Below are 19,159 nucleotides of genomic sequence, written 5' to 3'. Positions count from 1 at the left end.
AAAACGAATACCTAATCATTGGTAAATTTTTGTAGTTATTTGTTTAATTTGACAAGCGGGTTACAAAAGTATTATCTGTCGATAACATATTTCATTTTGGATTTAAGAGCTTATAACTCAAAAAATAGCTCAATGACCCCTGTGTTTTTATCTTCGAATAATGATCAGGATATTAAGATGCAACTTTTTGTTGAGTTTAACAAACTTTTCCGCGTGGGTTCAGAGCCACCTTAACTTAACGTTTCCTCTTCCTAACGACAGCTTGGTTAGAAGGAGCAGAGGTGGCGCAGTGATGACAGCGCTCGCGCACCTGCCACCAATGTGGCCTGGGTTCGATTCCGGCCCGGTGCCATATGTGGGTCGAGTTTGTTGTTGGTTCTCGTTCTTGCTCCGAGGGTTTTTCTCCGGGTTCTCCGGTTTTCCTCCCTCCACAAAAACCAACACTCCAAATTCCAATTCGACCTTGGTTGCACGTACTCGTCTTAATTAACAAGCTCCTGGAGCTCTTCCGTGTCACGTGGGTAAATAAACTACATTTTTACATTACATTTTACAAGGTTTTTTTCGTTGCTATTTTTCAATTAAAATTTTGCTTATGACTTGTTCCTCACGACATCAGAGCATAACGAACCAGGCTCCAGAAAGATGTTGGGAATGCATTATGACTTGCAGGTCATTCTCTTTGACATACTATGGTTTATTTCACATTCTTAACATATCGGATTTCCTTCATATGACACTCACAAGATTCTGGTTCCAAAATTGAAAGCGTGTTCTCCTTTTACGTAAACATTGGCGTGCGAGCAACTGCAAATGATTTTAGTCGTTGTAGTTCTGTACACTTTACTTCTCTGTATATCGGCAAGCTCGCGATGAATGTATACACTTCCTTTGCGCTGTTTGTTACATTAGTACCTTTAACTCTCCTAAACAAAGAAAGCGAGGCGAAAATCTCTCTCCGAGTAGCTGAGGCTTCGACGTTTAGACAAGCTGGCCTTCCAGATAAAGGTAATGTGTAACTGTAATGGCAGGATTTGCTTCTACACATATGTTAGTTTGTAATTTCTAATTTGTAAACAAGTTTTATATTCATTTTGGTTACTTGATATTGTAGCATTCTGCTTAAACGCAAGTTGACTGAATGTTGCGCATATTTTCTTGGTTGTATTAGAAAATAATGCGTGTTCCAACCGATATAGAAATCAGAATCATACAGCCGTATGAAAAGAATACGAAAATTTTGTCAGAATAGAACGACGAACTACAATTTTTCAGCGACTGCTCGGCACGTTCAATTCACTGAGAATCTAACATCAATTCGTTTACTTCATTCATTGCCATTTCACCTCAGTTTTCAGAACCTTTTTTGTAGGAAAGCTCGAAAATGATGTGTCGGAGTTCGGGTAAAACACAAATCAGTACGCATATGCAGCTTAATATTTATACCACGAACGCTCTAATGTACTTTGCTAAAAAATGATTGGGAAGACTTGAAACTCCACTGCAGTATCGGATTTTAGCGGGTCATGTCACCACATGACTGAGCACGGACTACATTTCTTCACAGTGGGATGTCAGTCAATACGATGCGAATAAATCCCATTCCAAACGCCCGGTAGATTTGAAGAACAAGGTCTTTCCTTTAAACGAAAAAAATCGATGTTGTGTATCATGGCGTGCTAGACACGTTTAACATAACATTTTGTTGTGGCGTAATGTTGCAGCCTATTGAACTGCTTTTAAAAGCCTGCTTTTCAGTGAGAACAGGTTTTAAAAATAAATTTCTAAACGAAACTGACCATAACTTAGTAAATTTAAGCGTTTTATCCTGTGACCAACCCTGAAAAAATAAAGACAATTTACGGCAATGTTCAGTGAATTTTAATTCCTGCAAAAGCAATTCTAAGTTAGATCCACAATCAGAAGTCGGAATTTTTAAACTTTTTTGTCTCGGTTAAATTAGTCATATCTGATTTCAGATTTACAATCTTTTTCTTGACAAACTGCATTGATCCTTTCAAACTTTTTACTTCTTCTTTCAGTTAGAAATTTCCAAGCTGAGCGCCCTCGCCTGTTTGAGAACGGGGAGTAGGGGACTCCAATCTACAAAGGACGGAAATGCTCGTCCGGACATTTAACTAGGCCATGTCTGAGTTACCATTTGCCTCTGTTTCAAAACGAGTCTACGTGCGAAACCATTCAAATGAAAATGAGTTTGATTTGCATGAAAATGGACCAGTAGGTGAAACTCATTTTCATTTGAATGGTTTCGCACGTAGACTCGTTGTGAAACAGAGGCAAAGGGTAACTCAGAAATGGCCTATTAAGCATTCCTGGACCACTAAAGACCATTTCATATGCCTTTTCAGTCTAAACCTCATGTACATCATGTGCAACAATCAACGAGATCTTGACGGCTGAGTATTGGAGTCCAGAGCACTCTTAGTGAGACCACGAGCATCCCGTCCCTTTCATATGGGAGTCCTCAACCGCCTCCCCCCTCCCCTCCCCACTGGGTTAAGGGCCTTCTCTCTGAACCATTTACGAAGTTCTCTGCGTTCAGAATTGAAGGCGGTCTTTCATTTATCGTTTCCCATCAGTTTTCCATCAACTAATTAATCCATAAGGAGTTTTTTACTTGTTAATTCTAGACGAACATTTCCTTAGTTGGCCAAGCCCTCAAACACACGTCTGAGTGGCCTTAAAGAGTCTCACTGCACAACCTCTTCCGAGGACAAGGTTTTATCAATCGCTTTACGGTATAATGCCCTCATTCCGGTGTTTAATGAACTTAAATGGAATCATTCTGCATGACAGAACACTTTCAATATTGTTTGTCTGCAAGATGAGACAAATATAATGTATTAACGTTTCGTAATTGACACTCCCTGATGGCATGTTCATCAGCACAGTAGGCTGCCGCGAGGAAGACCGCACAAATTGAAAAATATTTTGCTTTTTGCGTACATTACTCCTGTGTACTACAAAATGAAAGTATGTTCTGCTTTACTGCTATTCGTTATTACAATAGCACTTGTGAACAACGTAAGTAAGGCGACCATTTCAGACCCAAAAGCCCGCGTATTTGAGGCAGGGTACCAGAAGACAGACAGTGTTCCGACTTACAGAGAAGCTGTAGCTCCAGACCAAGGTAATGTGTAACCCCAGTGACAGAACTTTTAAGTTCTTAAAAGAACAAAACGTGCAGTTTTGCTTTTCCACATAAAATGCTTCGTTTCTAATTTGTAGCATCAAAACTTTCGATGACCTATGACAGGCATTGTAGCTTAAGTTGTAGCTTACGTTTTAGACATGGCTATGCGGTTTTCCTTGCAAATATAGGGCATCATATATAAAGAATGGCTTGGAAAAATACTACTGCAGAGAAGTCCAAACGATTCATCATTATATCTGTTCGGGGAAGGGTGTAGAAATATAACACATGCAAGAAAAGAAGAGCTGAACACTTTGTGTGGACTTGTTGACATGTTACCGTAATTGTTATTATGCAAGGAATCAGATCAAAACCACAGGAATAATTACCGTTAGTTCCCGCAGACAGTTCAAGTGTTTACAATTTTCTCATTTGCGCTGCAGTTCTTGTTAGTAGTCTGTATAGCAACATTGCGACAAATAACAAGCCGACACTGATGTGACTTGTCATTCAAAATCAAACGTAACACTTAGCAACACCATACACGAGCATATATTCAACAGTTTCTTGGAGTTGTCGGAGGGTGACTCATCAACAAATAATTATACTGCAGCCAACAGACTGACCAAGAGCGACAAATATAATTATTCATCAAGCCTTTGAACCAAGCAGCGTCGAAAGCAGTGGTTCTTTACAATATACCCTGCAGGCAAAGTCCCTTGCAATAAGAAGATTGAATGAGGACTCTGCAGGGTATTCCAATTTGGCTGCCTTAAAATTCGTTCGAATGTAACACGTTGGAAAGGTCTTATCCGTTTGGTGTGTCAGGAGATCGAAAATGCAGTATCTGCATGGCAAGTCAGAATGCGCGTTTGCCGATTGTTGGTGCTTTGCGCTTGTTTATGCTAAGATGAATATACAATATCATATTTCAGCAAACTGAGCGTGAAGTCAATTATCAAATTCGTGACCTGAATTAATTATGTGGCACTGTTTGTAACATGTTTTATAAATCTATCAAGATACCTTTCCATGTGAACACAACAGAGAAGAAATGTTGAAAAGTTTGGGCATTATCAGTAGACTAATATTGTATCGAAGCAAATTTATATTAATATAAATCCAATAATTATTACAACATAAATTAAAGTCATACTCTATCTCTTCCTCTCCTCACCCTCTCAAATCCCCCACCACAATCTCCACTCCTCAATCCTCCATCCGTACTTCTCCCCCCCACTTTCTCAACACGTCCCACTACATCACAACTAAAACCTCACCCTCTCCTCAAAACATACAATTATTTTATAAACTCCCCATAAAATATTAAATCAAATCCCTCTCTCTCCCCTTCCCAAACCTCTCCACAATAAATCCAAACAAACTCCTCCCCTCTCTCTCCTCTCTCTACAACCTCTCAAATAAACACTCTAGGCATGTAATACTAACTTCATACTCATAAATAAAAAAACAAATAACTCCTACCCTAAAAAAAACTCTCAATTCAACTTAACCTTTTATCATAAACTCTATCAACAACTACTCTTCTCCCCCCCTCTCCATCTCTTCATAAACTTATTTTTTTTCCCTTCAAAAAACAACACTATGGCTACATGCCAATAACACCTGAAACCTACCTTCTTTATTAAAACGGGAAAAAATCATACAATCTCTCACAACTACAGCTGAATGAAATAAAGCAATAAATTTACATATAATCCCTATCCACTTCCTTCCTACCATCAACAACTTCCATCCTCAAAATCGACACACTAGAATCTAAAAATCTTAGCACACAACTTACACCAGCGAATCTACAAACTTTTCCCACACTATTCACCACACATTCTGGCCCTCCCCAGACCTCGTCTAACAACAGCGTCCACCCCCCTCCTGCTCCCCCCCTCACTTTCAACTTACAACAATTAAACTTACTTCTTCTCTTTCGCAATCCCTCCCCCTTCTCTCCTAATCTCCAATCACACTTCTCTATAATTATACTTATAGGGTTTTACTATATATATTACAACTACAATAATCTTCTATTACAAGTCAAATACCTTTTTATCTACTCACTAAGCTAACCATTCTCTTTGAACCCTCCACTATCTTTCTCTTTCCTCTCTCTTCCTAGGACTCCCCCTCCCCTACCTCACATAGCCCCCTAATGGGACCCCCATGCTCACTCAGGCCGTCGCCATCCTCCTAGAACCCTCCAGACCACCGCCATCCTAAAGAGATCTCCAACAACAACCTTGATGTCCCTGCTGATTCCTATTGATGATTCTGATTGGCCTCGGCACTTCTCCCTTACCCCTTTTCTCCCACTGACTTGTTGTCTTTTTTGACTTCTGGGTTGGGAACATTAAGATATATAAAAACTGTTTCACGTTACGTTGCCAAACAAACAAAACAGACAGAGCAGAAGCGAACCAGGCATAACTGTATTCTAGACGCTGATTGGTCACAGAAACGTTCGTAAGCTGCAAGGAACTCAGACAAATAATAAAGTGCATACCTTGAATTTGTAAAAAGTGCCAAAATAACTCAGACGTTCAACAGCGTGCCCCTGATTAACGGTTGTTTTCCGAACTGAAGCACTGCACTGTATAATGCTTCCTGGATCGATGCTATAAGCGCAAATACACATAAAATGCTGTAAATATAAACGAATTGCGAGAAAAAACTTCCATCGCGCAGTAACCGGCTTTGCTCCACACGTGTCTCTCCGTAGCTCGGTGGATAGAGACCCTGCCTGGTGTTTGGGAGGTCATGGGCTCGATTCCCGTCGGGGACTCAGGTCTTTTGTTTCTCCCACGCTCGTGACATGATGAACACTACATGTTTCTCATTTCTTTACCGAGATTAAAATTTACTATCTTTCTTTATTTATCAACTTATCGGGACCCTCCATATTTTCGTAGCAGGGGCTTTTTCGGGGATTTAGCTCTATGACTGAGCGGGAAGTGCCCTGCCACCTTCCGGGATCTTTTATATCAAGTGGACCAAAACATCATCAAGGAACATGCTGTTTAATGGAGATCTTGACTCACTCGCTTACAGGCAGAACTCAAAGTTATCACAAAAAGGACAATTGTCATAAACCACTTGTAGCCAATAGCGTTTCGACAACTCAGTTTGACTTACGTAAGCTATACAAATATAGAAAATTTTAAGGATATTACTTTTCACGCCCTTAAAACCTGGAGTTCATTTCTTATTCGCAGGCTTTGTTCTAAGAGCAGGTGTAAAACACCTATACGCTCGCTTTACGATAACAGAATATTGCGTTGTTTCAAAATCTACTTTTTTACCGAAAAACGTTCCGTAACATTCCTCCCTCCTTAGTTTCAGCTGTCCTCAGCTGTACAAGAAATTGGGAGTAGAAACAGCAAGACTTAGGATTATAAAAACTAACGAAGAGTTCTTAATCTTAATAGAACGAAAAACTACGCAATAGGATGATCCAACAAAAGGCATCCGAAGATATCCGATATCCAACAATTGACAAACATTGCACTTTTCAAACTTACTTGTAGCGACTGAATTCTTCTTTTTAACTTAGCGATGTTCGTGACACGGGAAACGTGGACTCTTCTGGTCCTAAACCTGAAACATAGGCTCTCTTGGCCTTCAATAAAACGATGCGCGACAACGGTACAACTGAAAAAATATTTGAATTGATGTCACAATATTACGCTCTGCTTAAAATTGAATCTCAAAACTGTACTTGTAATTGGCAAGCACAACACTATCAACATGTTCAATATGAAATTAAATTCTGGCTGCAATTGTAGTATCTTTTCGGGCGATGGGCTATCTGACCTCGTCTTTCTTCGTCCACGTCAGTGGTTGCCTTGGTGTGCGGATACGAAATCCATTGTTTTTCTTCGGCTGGGGTAGAAAGTCAAACTGAGCGAACACATACTTCTGGAACTTCGAGTGAGTGGCATCCGTCGTTGGATTGATCGTTCGTTTCTTGCTTCTTATCTTGGTTTTTCAATGTCAAGTCCTGGTATAATTCTATCATCGCAAACAGTCACAAATCTTGGTAATTTTTCTTAGTCCATCCGGTGATTCAAGTAGATTTACTCAGGGAACGCACTGCTTTGTCAGGCTTCACTGAGGGAGTCTGCCTTTTTCTGGTCTTGAACTTCACTTGAGCGTGAGCTTGAAAAACGTAGTGTTACCATTCCTGATGTGTAGTTTGATCCACTTGATACCCGGATTCTCCACCAATGTAGCAGGGGCTTTTTCGGGGATTTAGCTCTATGGCTGAGCGGGAAGTGCCCTGCCACCTTCCGGGATCTTTTATATCAAGTGGACCAAAACATCATCAAGGAACATGCTGTTTAATGGAGATCTTGACTCACTCGCTTACAGGCAGAACTCAAAGTTATCACAAAAAGGACAATTGTCATAAACCAGTTGTAGCCAATAGCGTTTCGACAACTCAGTTTGACTTACGTAAGCTATACAAATATAGAAAATTTTAAGGATATTACTTTTCACGCCCTTAAAACCTGGAGCTCATTTCTTATTCGCAGGCTTTGTTCTAAGAGCAGGTGTAAAACACCTATACGCTAGCTTTACGATAACAGAATATTGCGTTGTTTCAAAATCTACTTTTTTACCGAAAAACGTTCCGTAACATTTTTCCATTAAACAGGTGTGCTTCAAGCTTTATCGGACTATTTTTTCTGTAGGGACGCGAAAATGTCCGCACTATCTGAACAGACCCTACAGTGCTGGTTTGTTTCCATAGATCTCGACCTCGTAGGTGCAAATCACAGCTCGTATAAGCCTCCTTGAAAGTTGCCGCACATTTTTGCACAAAAATGGCCAGAAGAGAGTCATTTCGGGATGAAAATCGTTATTTTAGTACATTTTCCCAGCAATATAATTTTGGTTCTCATTTGGCATTTCATTTGATTTCGTATTTATTTTTGTATTATTTTTGTATTTGTATTTGTAATCACTGGTACTATGTTAGAATTGCGAAGCAGGGTTTAAATCGATTAAGTTCCCTTGGTAAATGAATGGTCTGCAGGGGAATCGAAAAAGGTTAGAGTAAGCGCGAGGTTCTAGTTTTGAACTGTACATTCTTTAGCCAGTTAAGGTTTTTTTAATGCGAATCAGAAAGATATCAACAAAACGTATACAATTGATGACGTTACTTTGTCTACTTTAGATGCTGACCTCCCTGACGACCCTTACATGAACTACATGTTGTGGCCACACCTTCACTTTAATGGGACTTTTCGTTCCGATGTTTCAACCGTCAATAATTATCCATCCCATTACGATACCGACAATTTTGTCTCAGCTGACCAATTGCAAGGCCCCGGAGGCTGGAACCCGAAAGGCAGTGGTGAATGGAGCGTTGGTGGCTCTGTGACTCACGTATGTTATGCTAACGGCCATTGTGTGGGTGATGATGAAGGAGATAAGGACACTGAACCAATCATGGGGGCGCCAGTGCTGGGTACGTAAGTAATTTTACTTATGAACAGTAAGACTCCCTCTCAATGCTGAAGTATTTCATATACGAACAACTCGGAGAAATTCATGTCTTTGAAACCGCAAACTGGATAAATTTAATCCTTATAAAAATATTAAACGTGACGGGAATTAGCTGTAAAAGCTCTGCTCTTATCAATACTTTAACACAATAAATAGATTGTTATATTCCAAGCCATAAAAGAAAATTATACTCTTGTCCTCTTTTGTTTCAGATGGTGGGAACAAGACTTTTGGAAAGATGGTAGACCTGGACTCGGAAGCTCAACTCTTTTCTGAAATTTGGGGCTGGAGAATTCGAATTGGCAATTTACTTTCTGCAGATTACACGCCAGTCCCGTTTCAGTACATATGGACGAAAATGATTACCAATCGAGGAGGGGATTCTACTTATGGTGCAGCTTATCAATCGGTGTTATCAAACATTAGATGGATAGACAGTGGAAAGGAGTCGCCTTTCATCAAGCAGCTTCAAGTCGCAATGAACAACGACAACATTGACAGCGAGAGACTCTCGATACGTTTTAATGTTGATATGTACCAGACCGATTCAAAGAAAAGCACGTTTACCATGGGACGTGTGACAGGTATATATTATTACAGTTAATCTCTTCTTTAAATATATACGTGATTGCCACTAATTCTGCCACTGCCACTGCCACTGCCAATGCCAATGCCAATGCCAATGCCAATGCCAATGCCAATGCCACTGCCACTGCCACTGCCACTGCCACTGCCACTGCCACTGCCACTGCCACTGCCACTACCATTGCCACTGCCACTGCCAATGCAAACGCCATTCCGACTACCATTGCCACTGCCACTGCCACTTCTTCTTCTTCTTCTTCTTCTTCTTCTTCTTCTTCTTCTTCTTCTTCTTCTTCTTCTTCTTCTTCTTCTTCTTCTTCTTCTTCTTCTTCTTCTTCTTCTTCTTCTTCTTCTTCTTCAGCCACTACCACTGCCACTGTCATTGCCACTACCACACTGCCACTGCATGTTTACAAATACGCCCTCTAAAAGCACAAAACTTCTGTTTAAGCTTGGTTCTAAGTTTATTTTGCGAACTTCGAGAAAGTGATAAGGCATGCATTGATAAATATCGAAGGCTCATGCGGTTTTTTGTTCCGTTATATTACACAGGCACAATTGGTTTGTTGGGCAAGAAGTCTCCGCCGTTCTTTACTCACGGCCGCATGATGAAGGCAGTATCGGATCATCTTCAGGATACACCTTTTTATGTCGACCAAACAAAAAGGAAGGTCTTTGTAGACTTTGGTAACAGTTTACCAACAGATTACAATGGAAGTTTGGACATAAAAATCCTAGATAAACTACTTGTTGCGGTTACTCTTGACACCAATCCCTCGCTGACGTGCTCTGATCATCTCTTGTGGCTTGGTCTGATTTATAATAAGTTCCCCAACTGGTATCAGAACTCTGCTGGAGTCCAAGTCTTCCCAGCTATTGGATCACTGTCACCTGATGAGATGAAAAAAATTAGCCAGCAACCACTGGTTGTTGCAGAGGTACATTAGCAGTATACAGGTTATAATGCTCACGTTATAATAGTTATTCTCATTAATTACATGTACATAATTCAAAGAAGTTATTTTCCTTAACTTTAATTCCAGTATAATATTACACGTGCACTGTTTGCTCATGCTAAAACAATGGCCAGTTCGTAGCAGTATGTAGAGTATTTGTAGATTAACCCTCTTGTTGCAAACTTTGGAGCCCAAAATAATATTTACAATGTTTTACAATCCACGAAGTATGTACTTTTATTACTATAAGTGCGCCCTCGGTGAATAAATCACATATCGCCGAGGTGCCTAAAAATAACCGGCTTATTTTTCACATGGGCGAGGTATCAACAGTGGCTCAAACAATAAGAACGATTTTTTTCTTCGTTGTTTTGATGTAGGTGCGCTGAAATGCGCTGAAATGTTTTTCCCGACACACACTTAACAACAGGAAAAAGGTTCCGAAAAGACGAACTTGGGTTTCTACATTGTTAAATTTTATAATAAACAGGTTTTTTCGTTTTTCATACGCGTTAATTAGCGGGGTTTATTCAATATAATCAGCCTGGAAGAACAAAGGAAAACGAGCCATGTGAAAAATAATGACAGTTTTGATGATGCCTAACTGTTATGGTTATTTATTTTTTTGTTCTTTCTTTCTTTGTCCCATCTCTCTCTTTCCTAACTATGAACATATCATTCCTGCAAAATCTGCCAGAAGTTGTTCAGTTTGAACAAATGAGGCAAACTTGCAATTATTGAAGTAAAAGTGATGTACGATTTAGATGTCTTAATCATGACTATAAGCATGTTAAGTCCACAAATGTGAAAGCGACTTTGGCAGTGAAGGGGCTCATCGTCGCAAGTAAGGTACACTTTGTGACTTGTAACACGTGTCTTAATTTGCAGGTTAGTGGCACCTTGCCAGTGTTAAACTGTAAGAGAATCGTTTTGGCGGAAGCTCGCGATGGCATTGATATTCATCCATACAACAAATGGACTTTTCGAAAGAATCCAGATGAACGAGCTAATGTTCAACTAATTGCGACGAGGTTTGGAAAGCCTCTTCCTGGTGCCCGTGTTAAACTTGATCCTTGCAATTGTGAGAACATTTTCTCTGGTGGACCGAAGGTTGGCCAACCTCCTTTGCCTGATGTACCTTCCCATTCGGTGACGGATGAAAACGGAATCGCAACTTTTGACATAGAAGTAAAAGATCCAAAAAATAACAGGAGCTTTATCGATGGACAGCTTTATCCCTTTATATACTCAGTCGACACTCAAAGCAAAAACTGCGAGAACATGTGCGAAAACGATACTTTCAGGCTTCTTAACTCACTGATTGTCATTCTAGCGTGGGACCATTACACTACTAAAGGCAACGAACCAACTTGGCTTGATGATGTTTTCCCAATCTTTCAACAGTACGCCAACTTGTATCCAGTGATGACTGATAACTTCGTGGATTTAGGCAATTATTATGACGTCCTAAACCACCGAAAGGCCATCAAAATGAGTCTCGAGTTGCCTATGTCGCATCCAAATCATATGCCTGTGACACGTGACCTATCAACATCCAAGCGTAAAGTTATCGTGGAATGGCTCTCAAAAGAAAAGCCCCTCATTGGAGAGCCAAAGAACTTTTACTCAGTGGAAAACCTCCGGAAGGACCTACAAATTGCTCTTCAGCTGGAGCATTCAACTATTCCTCCGTACCTAACTGCTTTGGCCTCAATCAAGAACAGCTACAATCTGGAAATTCAAACTGTCATGAAAACAGTAATAATTCAAGAGATGATGCATATGGCGCTTGTTGCCAACATCCTTAATGCTGTTGGAGGAAAACCATCCTTGTATTCTAAGGACTTTATTGCACATTACCCCTCACGCCTTCCTGGTGGAGTGCAGCCTGATTTGGTAGTACCTATTGAGAAGATGTCCCTTGGCTTAATAAGGAACATCTTTATGAAAATAGAGCAACCAGTTTTGGAGCTAGAGCACGTTTCTAGTTTTCAACACGCGTTTGCATTCGTAAATTATCACAAACAAATGGTAAAGGAAGGCCATTGCAAGAAGAGTGAAGAAGGCACAAGCTGCACTGAAGAAAAGATACACATGGACGTGATTGACAGACAAATTGATGATGATCCATCATCATGCTTTAGCCCATCTTCTACAAATAAGTTAGATTCAGGTACGAACTTGTTTCTTTTTCATTCTAGCCTATGAAAACGACCTTCATTAGTATTTTTCAGTTAATTTTGTTTTGTTTCGAGTTGGGAACAAAACTAATAGGGATCCGAAAATGATGACAAGTCGCAAAGGTTTTTTTGTGGCTCGCAGTGACAAAATCATTTTATTCTTGCAAATAAACAAAGAACAATATATAAGTTGCTTAGCTTCACGCAGTTGCAGGAGTACTGAATGCAAACAAGAGAGGAGAGAGGTCCTCTCATCCTCTCTTGATGCAAATAAATGCAGAGCAAAATACAAATTTTGGGATAGAAAATTTAAAACAGACTCGAGTTTCACGCACTAAGTGACATCAGTCTGTGCCTGAAGCGTTCCTGATTATGATTAGCCGTGTAGAATTAATTTTGTTCTCTTGTCGGTATTTAATGATTAGTTTGGATCTCGTTTTCTTAATAGTAAGGGCGATAGATCTGTTACCAGTAAAGGTATAGAGTCTAACTAATAAGCAAAAAAATGTAGTGATAGGGGTACAGGAGACACATACAACCAGTGTGACTGTTGTATGTTCGAAATATCAAAAATGTATGAGAATATATCGAAGGGGGTCTTATTAAAAATATGTTTAATAATACAGGGAAGTAAATACTTAACTGTTTTTGTGTGACTTCTAGATTTCCAGTTCCGTCAATTAGAACGTGTGAATCAAGTGATGTTTAAGGACACTGAAGCAAACAAACAGGTACATGTAATTGGAATTCCAAATACGCCTTACATCAGGTTCCTGGCTATATTGCATGGCGCCAATAGATAGAAAGTTGTGAAGTTGTGTTTTTTTGCTGAAAATATAGTGAAACCTAATTCCCGAGCTGGAATAAAGTTGGGAATGTTCGTACGCTAAAAAAATACAAGAAATAACTTGTCTACGAGTTATGTTGATGAAAAATGCCAACGCTTCTTATATTATTTGTAGCCGGATATTTCATGTCTTCCTTATGTTATTTTTGTTTTGTTTTTTGTTGTTGTTTTTTTTGTTTTGTATTTTCGTCACAATGTCTTGATGCAACAAGCCCCATCCACATTTTCCAGGCGACGAAACCAAAATCGTTAAGCACCATAACACAATCGGTGGTTTCTACAATCACATATTGAACGCCCTTGGAAACCTTACGGACTGTGGAAAAAACAACAGCATATTCACTGGTGACCCAGGCAAGCAAGTGGATGTCCAACACTGGTCAGTACAAGGACATACTATAAAGGTTCACGATTACTTTACAGCAGTGGAAGCCATCCAAAATATAGTTGAACAGGGTGAAGGCAGCTCTCCGTGTAATCCCATTGCCTGGGATACAGGAAAAAAGAAGGATTTGTCACATTATTTTTTGTTCTACTCCGTTGCTGAGAAACACAAGATTCAAGTGGTGGAGACAGCTTCGCCTCCTGACGGAGATGTTGGCGATGACGATAGTGTGGTGGATTTTACAAAGGTATTTTGTCTTTACACGTGTTTCGATGTTTCTCGTTTACCGAGCTTTTTAATTAGATAGGGAACAAAGAAAAAATATTTGTTATGTTTGGTAAAAACTGTGGCAACTGATATTGTATCACGCCTGACTTGTTTTTGACTTGAACTCTGTTGATATTTATTATGATACCATTTTGTCGAAAGTTATTGGTTATGTACAGCCCCCAAAATGATCCCCAACCCCCAAATGATCCCCAAATTGATCCTGAAATGATCCCGACCCCGAAATGATCCCAACATTTTTACGCGCTGACCCCGAAAGAATCCCCAACAATTTTTGGAACGGCGTTTTAGCATGGCCTGTGGATTGCTCAATAATAAGGGAAACTGAAGCCATAATTAAGTTACTAACAGCTTAAAAGTTGTAAAAGACTTTATTTAGTAATAAGTGCCATAATTTATAACAGAGTGCAATACGTAACCCTATAGTTCTTAATTCTTAGTAGGTATGTGTGTTTAAAAATTGGTTTTTCTCAAAGGGGAAAAAACATTTTTCTACACTGGCATACTTTCATGAGAGTTGTTATTCAGCACTCCCGAAGCAACCTGTAAAAGAAAGGCGAAATGAAGTGCTTTTAAATGATTAATTATCGTTTATTTGATAAGTCGTAATCACGTCATCATTTTTTGTGTTCTCGACGTACGTAGCCATGATGTCAAGTTTAGGAGATACTCTACTGTAAATAATCTGAATAATCAGCCCAAGTGATAACATGGCCTAGACTATGTGTTATGTCTTTCGACTAAAAAAGGCGAAGACGCTTGTTCAGTTGTAAGTAAATGAGAACAATTACGGTGAAGAAAAAGTCTCCGAGAAAATTCTATCGAAGTGCAGTAGGAAGTTTTTAAAAGTGCCTGTCTGCGGGAATGTATGACGATGAAACTCAAAGTGGTGTGATACAGTATTATACCGACGACTGTTTTACCTGTGCAAAGTGTGCTCTAACGATGAAGACTCGTACTCGTCTCAAATGTTATTTTTTTAATGGCGCATTCATTTCATATGGCATTTTTGTGGTGTATTTTGTTACAAAGTTTTTGGATTGGGTGATGCTCTTCGATGTTCTTGATATAAATTTCATTATCCTAAAAAACTGTAAGTGTTAATATTTTTAGTGATTCTTTCTACCCTTATTTATGTTAGGGAGACATCCGTAACATCAATTACGTTTGATTACGTTTGATTCGTGACGGTTAAGTTGGATTACTTGTAATGCTACCAAGAAAATATTTTGCAAGCTTCAAAAATCCGTTCAAAACGTTAAATTGATCGATACCGGAATACATGCTTTGCTTTCAGCTCTAGTTAAAGTTATACAAAATTAAAGTCGTTCTGGTTCTGGGTATTGCAGTCTATCTTTTTTTATGACACTTCCCTACTCTTCACTTAATAGCTTCAGGTTCCGTTATTATTAAAGCAATCCACATTTCATGTTGAAACGCCATTCCAAAAAATTACTTGGGGATCATTTCGGGGTCAGCGTGAAAATATTTGGGGATCATTTGGAGGTTGGGATCATTTCAGGGTCAATTTGGGGATCAATTGAGGGTTGGGAATCCTTTCGGGGTCGGGATCATTTCGGGGGCTGTACAGTTCTGTGATAATTTGTCCTTAGAATGAGTTTTATAACGAAGTATTTAGAAACTTCTGTTAACTAAACTATTTTTCTTCAATAATCCGACGCTAGACGATTGGATGAGTTTCCACTAATCTGCTGCTGCGTATCTTTTGGAAATACGCAGCAGATTTACTAAGGACAAATTTGTGGGTAGCAGACCCGTTTTCTTACCCTTATCAAGAAAACGGTCCAATCGGATAAAAAAACTGAATTTAAAAGTTCTAAGCTAATTTTAAAATTAAAGTTGATAACGGTAAACTAACCGCCGTAGCGATTTCGAAAGCTGCGTTTCGAGCGTCAAGGGCTAACGTTTGAAAAGGCAGCTTTTCATATTAGCCACGGTGCTTTGTTTACCATTGTTTATAATCAGCTGTTTTCCTTGCCCATCGACAAGCCCAACAGCTCTTTTTATAACTAATGTAATAATCAATTTGAAACCTAACTACATCACGATTATTGTTAACGGCACCTGTAAAGCTACCTTTTATTGTTGAATGTGTTTTCTCATTTTTAACAGTTGTGTAATGGCACCTACTACTTCAACGGTTCCAAGATTCCTTTCGATCCCGAAGGTGTTTGGTCGATGGTTTCTAATCCCCGGATGTCAAAATACACCCCTGGTTCCAAAGCTTACAGACAAGCAGAAAGGTTCAACAAAGTGTATACCAAGCTGCTGAAATCACTTGAGGAGGTCTTTAATGGCCATCCTGAAACACTTCAGGATGCTCTTGGCCTTATGTACTCGGTTGATCTTCACATGCAAAACCTAGTGCGCACGCCTATTGACGAAAATGGGGACCCGGATGTCGGGCCAAACGCTGGTCCAACTTTTGACTTTACACCATAAAAGTGTGTTTTGTAGCGTAAATTTCAGCCCTCTCCTCCGGCTATTATGTAAACGCAGATTGATTTCAGCCTGTTGTTTCATGCGAGACAACAACTGGAAATTCGTCTACGCTTGTAGGGTGCAGGTCGTTTTATCTTTCTCGAGAGAGACGTCTGAATCAAACAACCATTAATGCGCACTTTTTGTTCTAGAGGGAGTGTGTGTATTTTAAGTGCGCTTTCATGTTTTTCTTGTTGCTCTTTGGCAATCGCTATAAGCAAATGATCCGTCAGCATGTCAGTAACCAGCTATAATAATATTACAAATGAATGCCGATAACTCGAACCCACCACTCCCCTTGTGTGTTCGAAATATGGGGATTCAACTGTATAAATCGTACAATCCTGTACTGGCAGACGACGTTACCGGGTATTTGACTCAGATGTCTGTCGGTCACCGTGATAAGCGAGCAGAAGGAGTGGCTAAAATTGACGCGTTTTTGTTGTTTGAGTTTTATATGTAAACATTTTACCCATATTACCTTTTTCGCACATAATAAGACCGGAGACAAATACGGGCTTATTGGCTAGTTAGGATGACGAAAATATATACAAGTTACGCATTGTTTTAGTTAGCGTAGGAAATTAAAGAAAATGAGATACAAGATTTTCACTCACTGCAGGCGTGGGCACGTGATTATTCAACAAAACATTACAAAATGTCGAGGTTACGGCTTCATTTTTTAAATGTTATTGGAATTTGTAGAAAGAAGAAATTACATGCGAGTTCGATAGTAACCACAGTTAAGTCAATACTTTTTCCTCTACAATCGAGTTACAACAACCACAACAACGACGACGACGACGACTGTGGATGGCAGGAATGGGCCGAGACACGAGCAAGTTATCTGATACTAAAAATGAAAAGTGCAGTGCTGGATTTTTTCTGCTTCCTGGTCAGATTCTTCTTTTAGTGACGTTTGATAGCTTTCCTAGTTAAGTATACCAATTGCATGTTTTTGCTTTTGGTACCTTAAATAACATTTGTACTGACAAAAGACTTTTGCTATTAAAAAAGTCAAACATGTGACTCGAGCGTAATTGTTTGCCTCTAACACAACCGATGGATTCAATGTAATCTTAGAGACCACCCGATATCGGAGAAGATTTTATGTGTACTCAAACTGTGAGTTTCTAGGTAAATTTTCGACATTTGAGTTTCATGTTTTCGGACCACAGGCAGCCTAAGCTAACGATAAGAGCCACAGTACTCTAAGACTCAATTTATAAGGATTTGTATGGGAATGAAACAGTTTTCTTTTACGATATAGAAATTCGAACGTTTTATGAATAAAATTAACTTACACTATTGCTGTTTCGTGTTCTTTCTTGTTTGCCAGCTCCTCGAGCCAATTTGAAGAGATTTGGACGAGTTATTACTTTGCGAAATTTTGAACACGTGTACTTTATTAAATATTCCCAAGGCTGGAAACTATTTTCGACAGCATCTCACTCGAAGCGAAATATCTTCCGTGAAATTGGTCAAATCGCTACAGAATTTCCAGCACCGTAATCTCCGGTAATTTCTCTTTCCTATCGTTGTCCATTTAGTTCCGAGTGCCCTAGTGAAGCGTAGAAAATTTTTCCAAAGTGCGAGTTTTGCTTTTCTTGTTATGCGCGGCCCATCAAACCACACACAAAATGGCGTCAGGTCGACAAAATCGACTTCAGCGGTGGGGGCATGGAGTTATTGTTACTTACTCCAAAATACGCTGTGAGACCCGGAGAGGGCGATTTTCTACCGGAAATAAAAACCGGCGTTTAAGGAATCACGTGCCGGTGATTTTCTATTTCCTGTAGAAAATCGCCCTCTCCGGATCCCACAGCGTATTTAAGAGTTCATGACAATATCGCCATGCCCTCCGCCACTGAGGTCGATTTTGTCGACCTTACGCCATTTTGTGTGTGGTTTGATGGGCCGCGCATAACAAGAAAAGCAAAACTCGCACTTTGGAAGAATTTTCTACGCTTCACTGGAGCACTCGGAACTAAATGGACAACGATAGGAAAGAGAAATTACCGGAGATTACGGTGCTGGAAATTCTGTAGCGATTTGACCAATTTCACGGAAGATATTTCGCTTCGAATGCGATGCTGTCGAAAATAGTTTCCAGCCTTGGGAATATTTTATAAAGTACACGTGTTCAAAATTTCGCAAAGCAATAACTCGTCCAAATCGCTTCAAATTGGCTCGAGGAGCTGGCAAACAAGAAAGAACACGAAACAGCAACAGTGTAAGTCAATTTTATACATAAAACGTTCGAATTTCTATATCGTAAAAGAAAACTGTTTCATTCCCATACAAATCCTTATAAATTGAGTCTTAGAGTACTGTGGCTCTTATTGTTAGCTTGGGCTGCCTGTGTTCGGACAGGCTGCTTTGCCCCTCGCGCCTGTTTATTCGTCTATGAAAAATTTTCATCAGTGCGTGACAACCCGGCCAACAAAGCTCTTCAGTGCAAAGCTACATGTTCAGAACCAATCACGGACCGGCATTTGTCACGCCATTGCGAAAAAATGTTTACCAGATGAATGTGTAAGACATTTACAATTTACTGGTGCTGGCTTGTGTAATTTGTTAAAAATCATAAACGACTTTACATCTTGCTGTCAGCACCTCGCAAAACTGCTTTGGTCTTGTTAAAAGGGATACCACGCGGAGCTGGTAACGTGTGAAACCACAATTTCTCCACAAACTTACTCTGGTAACAACTTAAACCGTGCCACTGATTTAGCCAAA

At 39.6% G+C, this 19,159-nt stretch overlaps 1 protein-coding gene across 3 annotated transcripts; it reads left to right on the top strand.

Moving 5' to 3' along the window:
• The first annotated feature begins 723 nt into the window (after nucleotides 1–723).
• LOC144644871 (uncharacterized) lies at nucleotides 724–17,449 on the top strand. 3 transcript variants are annotated; one of them, XR_013569208.1, is made up of 9 exons: nucleotides 2,121–3,151; nucleotides 8,346–8,639; nucleotides 8,890–9,261; nucleotides 9,815–10,200; nucleotides 11,107–12,391; nucleotides 13,062–13,129; nucleotides 13,458–13,877; nucleotides 16,052–16,472; nucleotides 16,503–17,449. XR_013569208.1 is itself a non-coding variant. In XM_078504427.1 (8 exons), exons 1-8 carry the CDS (start codon nucleotides 873–875, stop codon nucleotides 16,379–16,381), a joined length of 3,291 nt encoding a protein of 1,096 aa, XP_078360553.1. In that variant the 5' UTR covers nucleotides 724–872; the 3' UTR covers nucleotides 16,382–17,449. The 3 variants fall into 3 exon arrangements, 2 of the variants coding, with proteins under 2 accessions (XP_078360553.1, XP_078360552.1); XM_078504427.1 differs by lacking the exon at nucleotides 2,121–3,151 and adding an exon at nucleotides 724–1,008 and having other exon boundaries at nucleotides 16,052–17,449; XM_078504426.1 differs by having other exon boundaries at nucleotides 16,052–17,449.
• The last annotated feature ends 1,710 nt before the right edge of the window (nucleotides 17,450–19,159 follow it).

Source organism: Oculina patagonica, chromosome 2, assembly GCF_052425735.1.
Source record: "Oculina patagonica isolate OP01 chromosome 2, crgOcupat, whole genome shotgun sequence".
NCBI lineage: Eukaryota > Metazoa > Cnidaria > Anthozoa > Scleractinia > Oculinidae > Oculina > Oculina patagonica.
The sequence above is the reverse complement of the archived record's forward strand: the minus strand, read 5'-3'. Positions and strand labels throughout refer to the sequence as shown.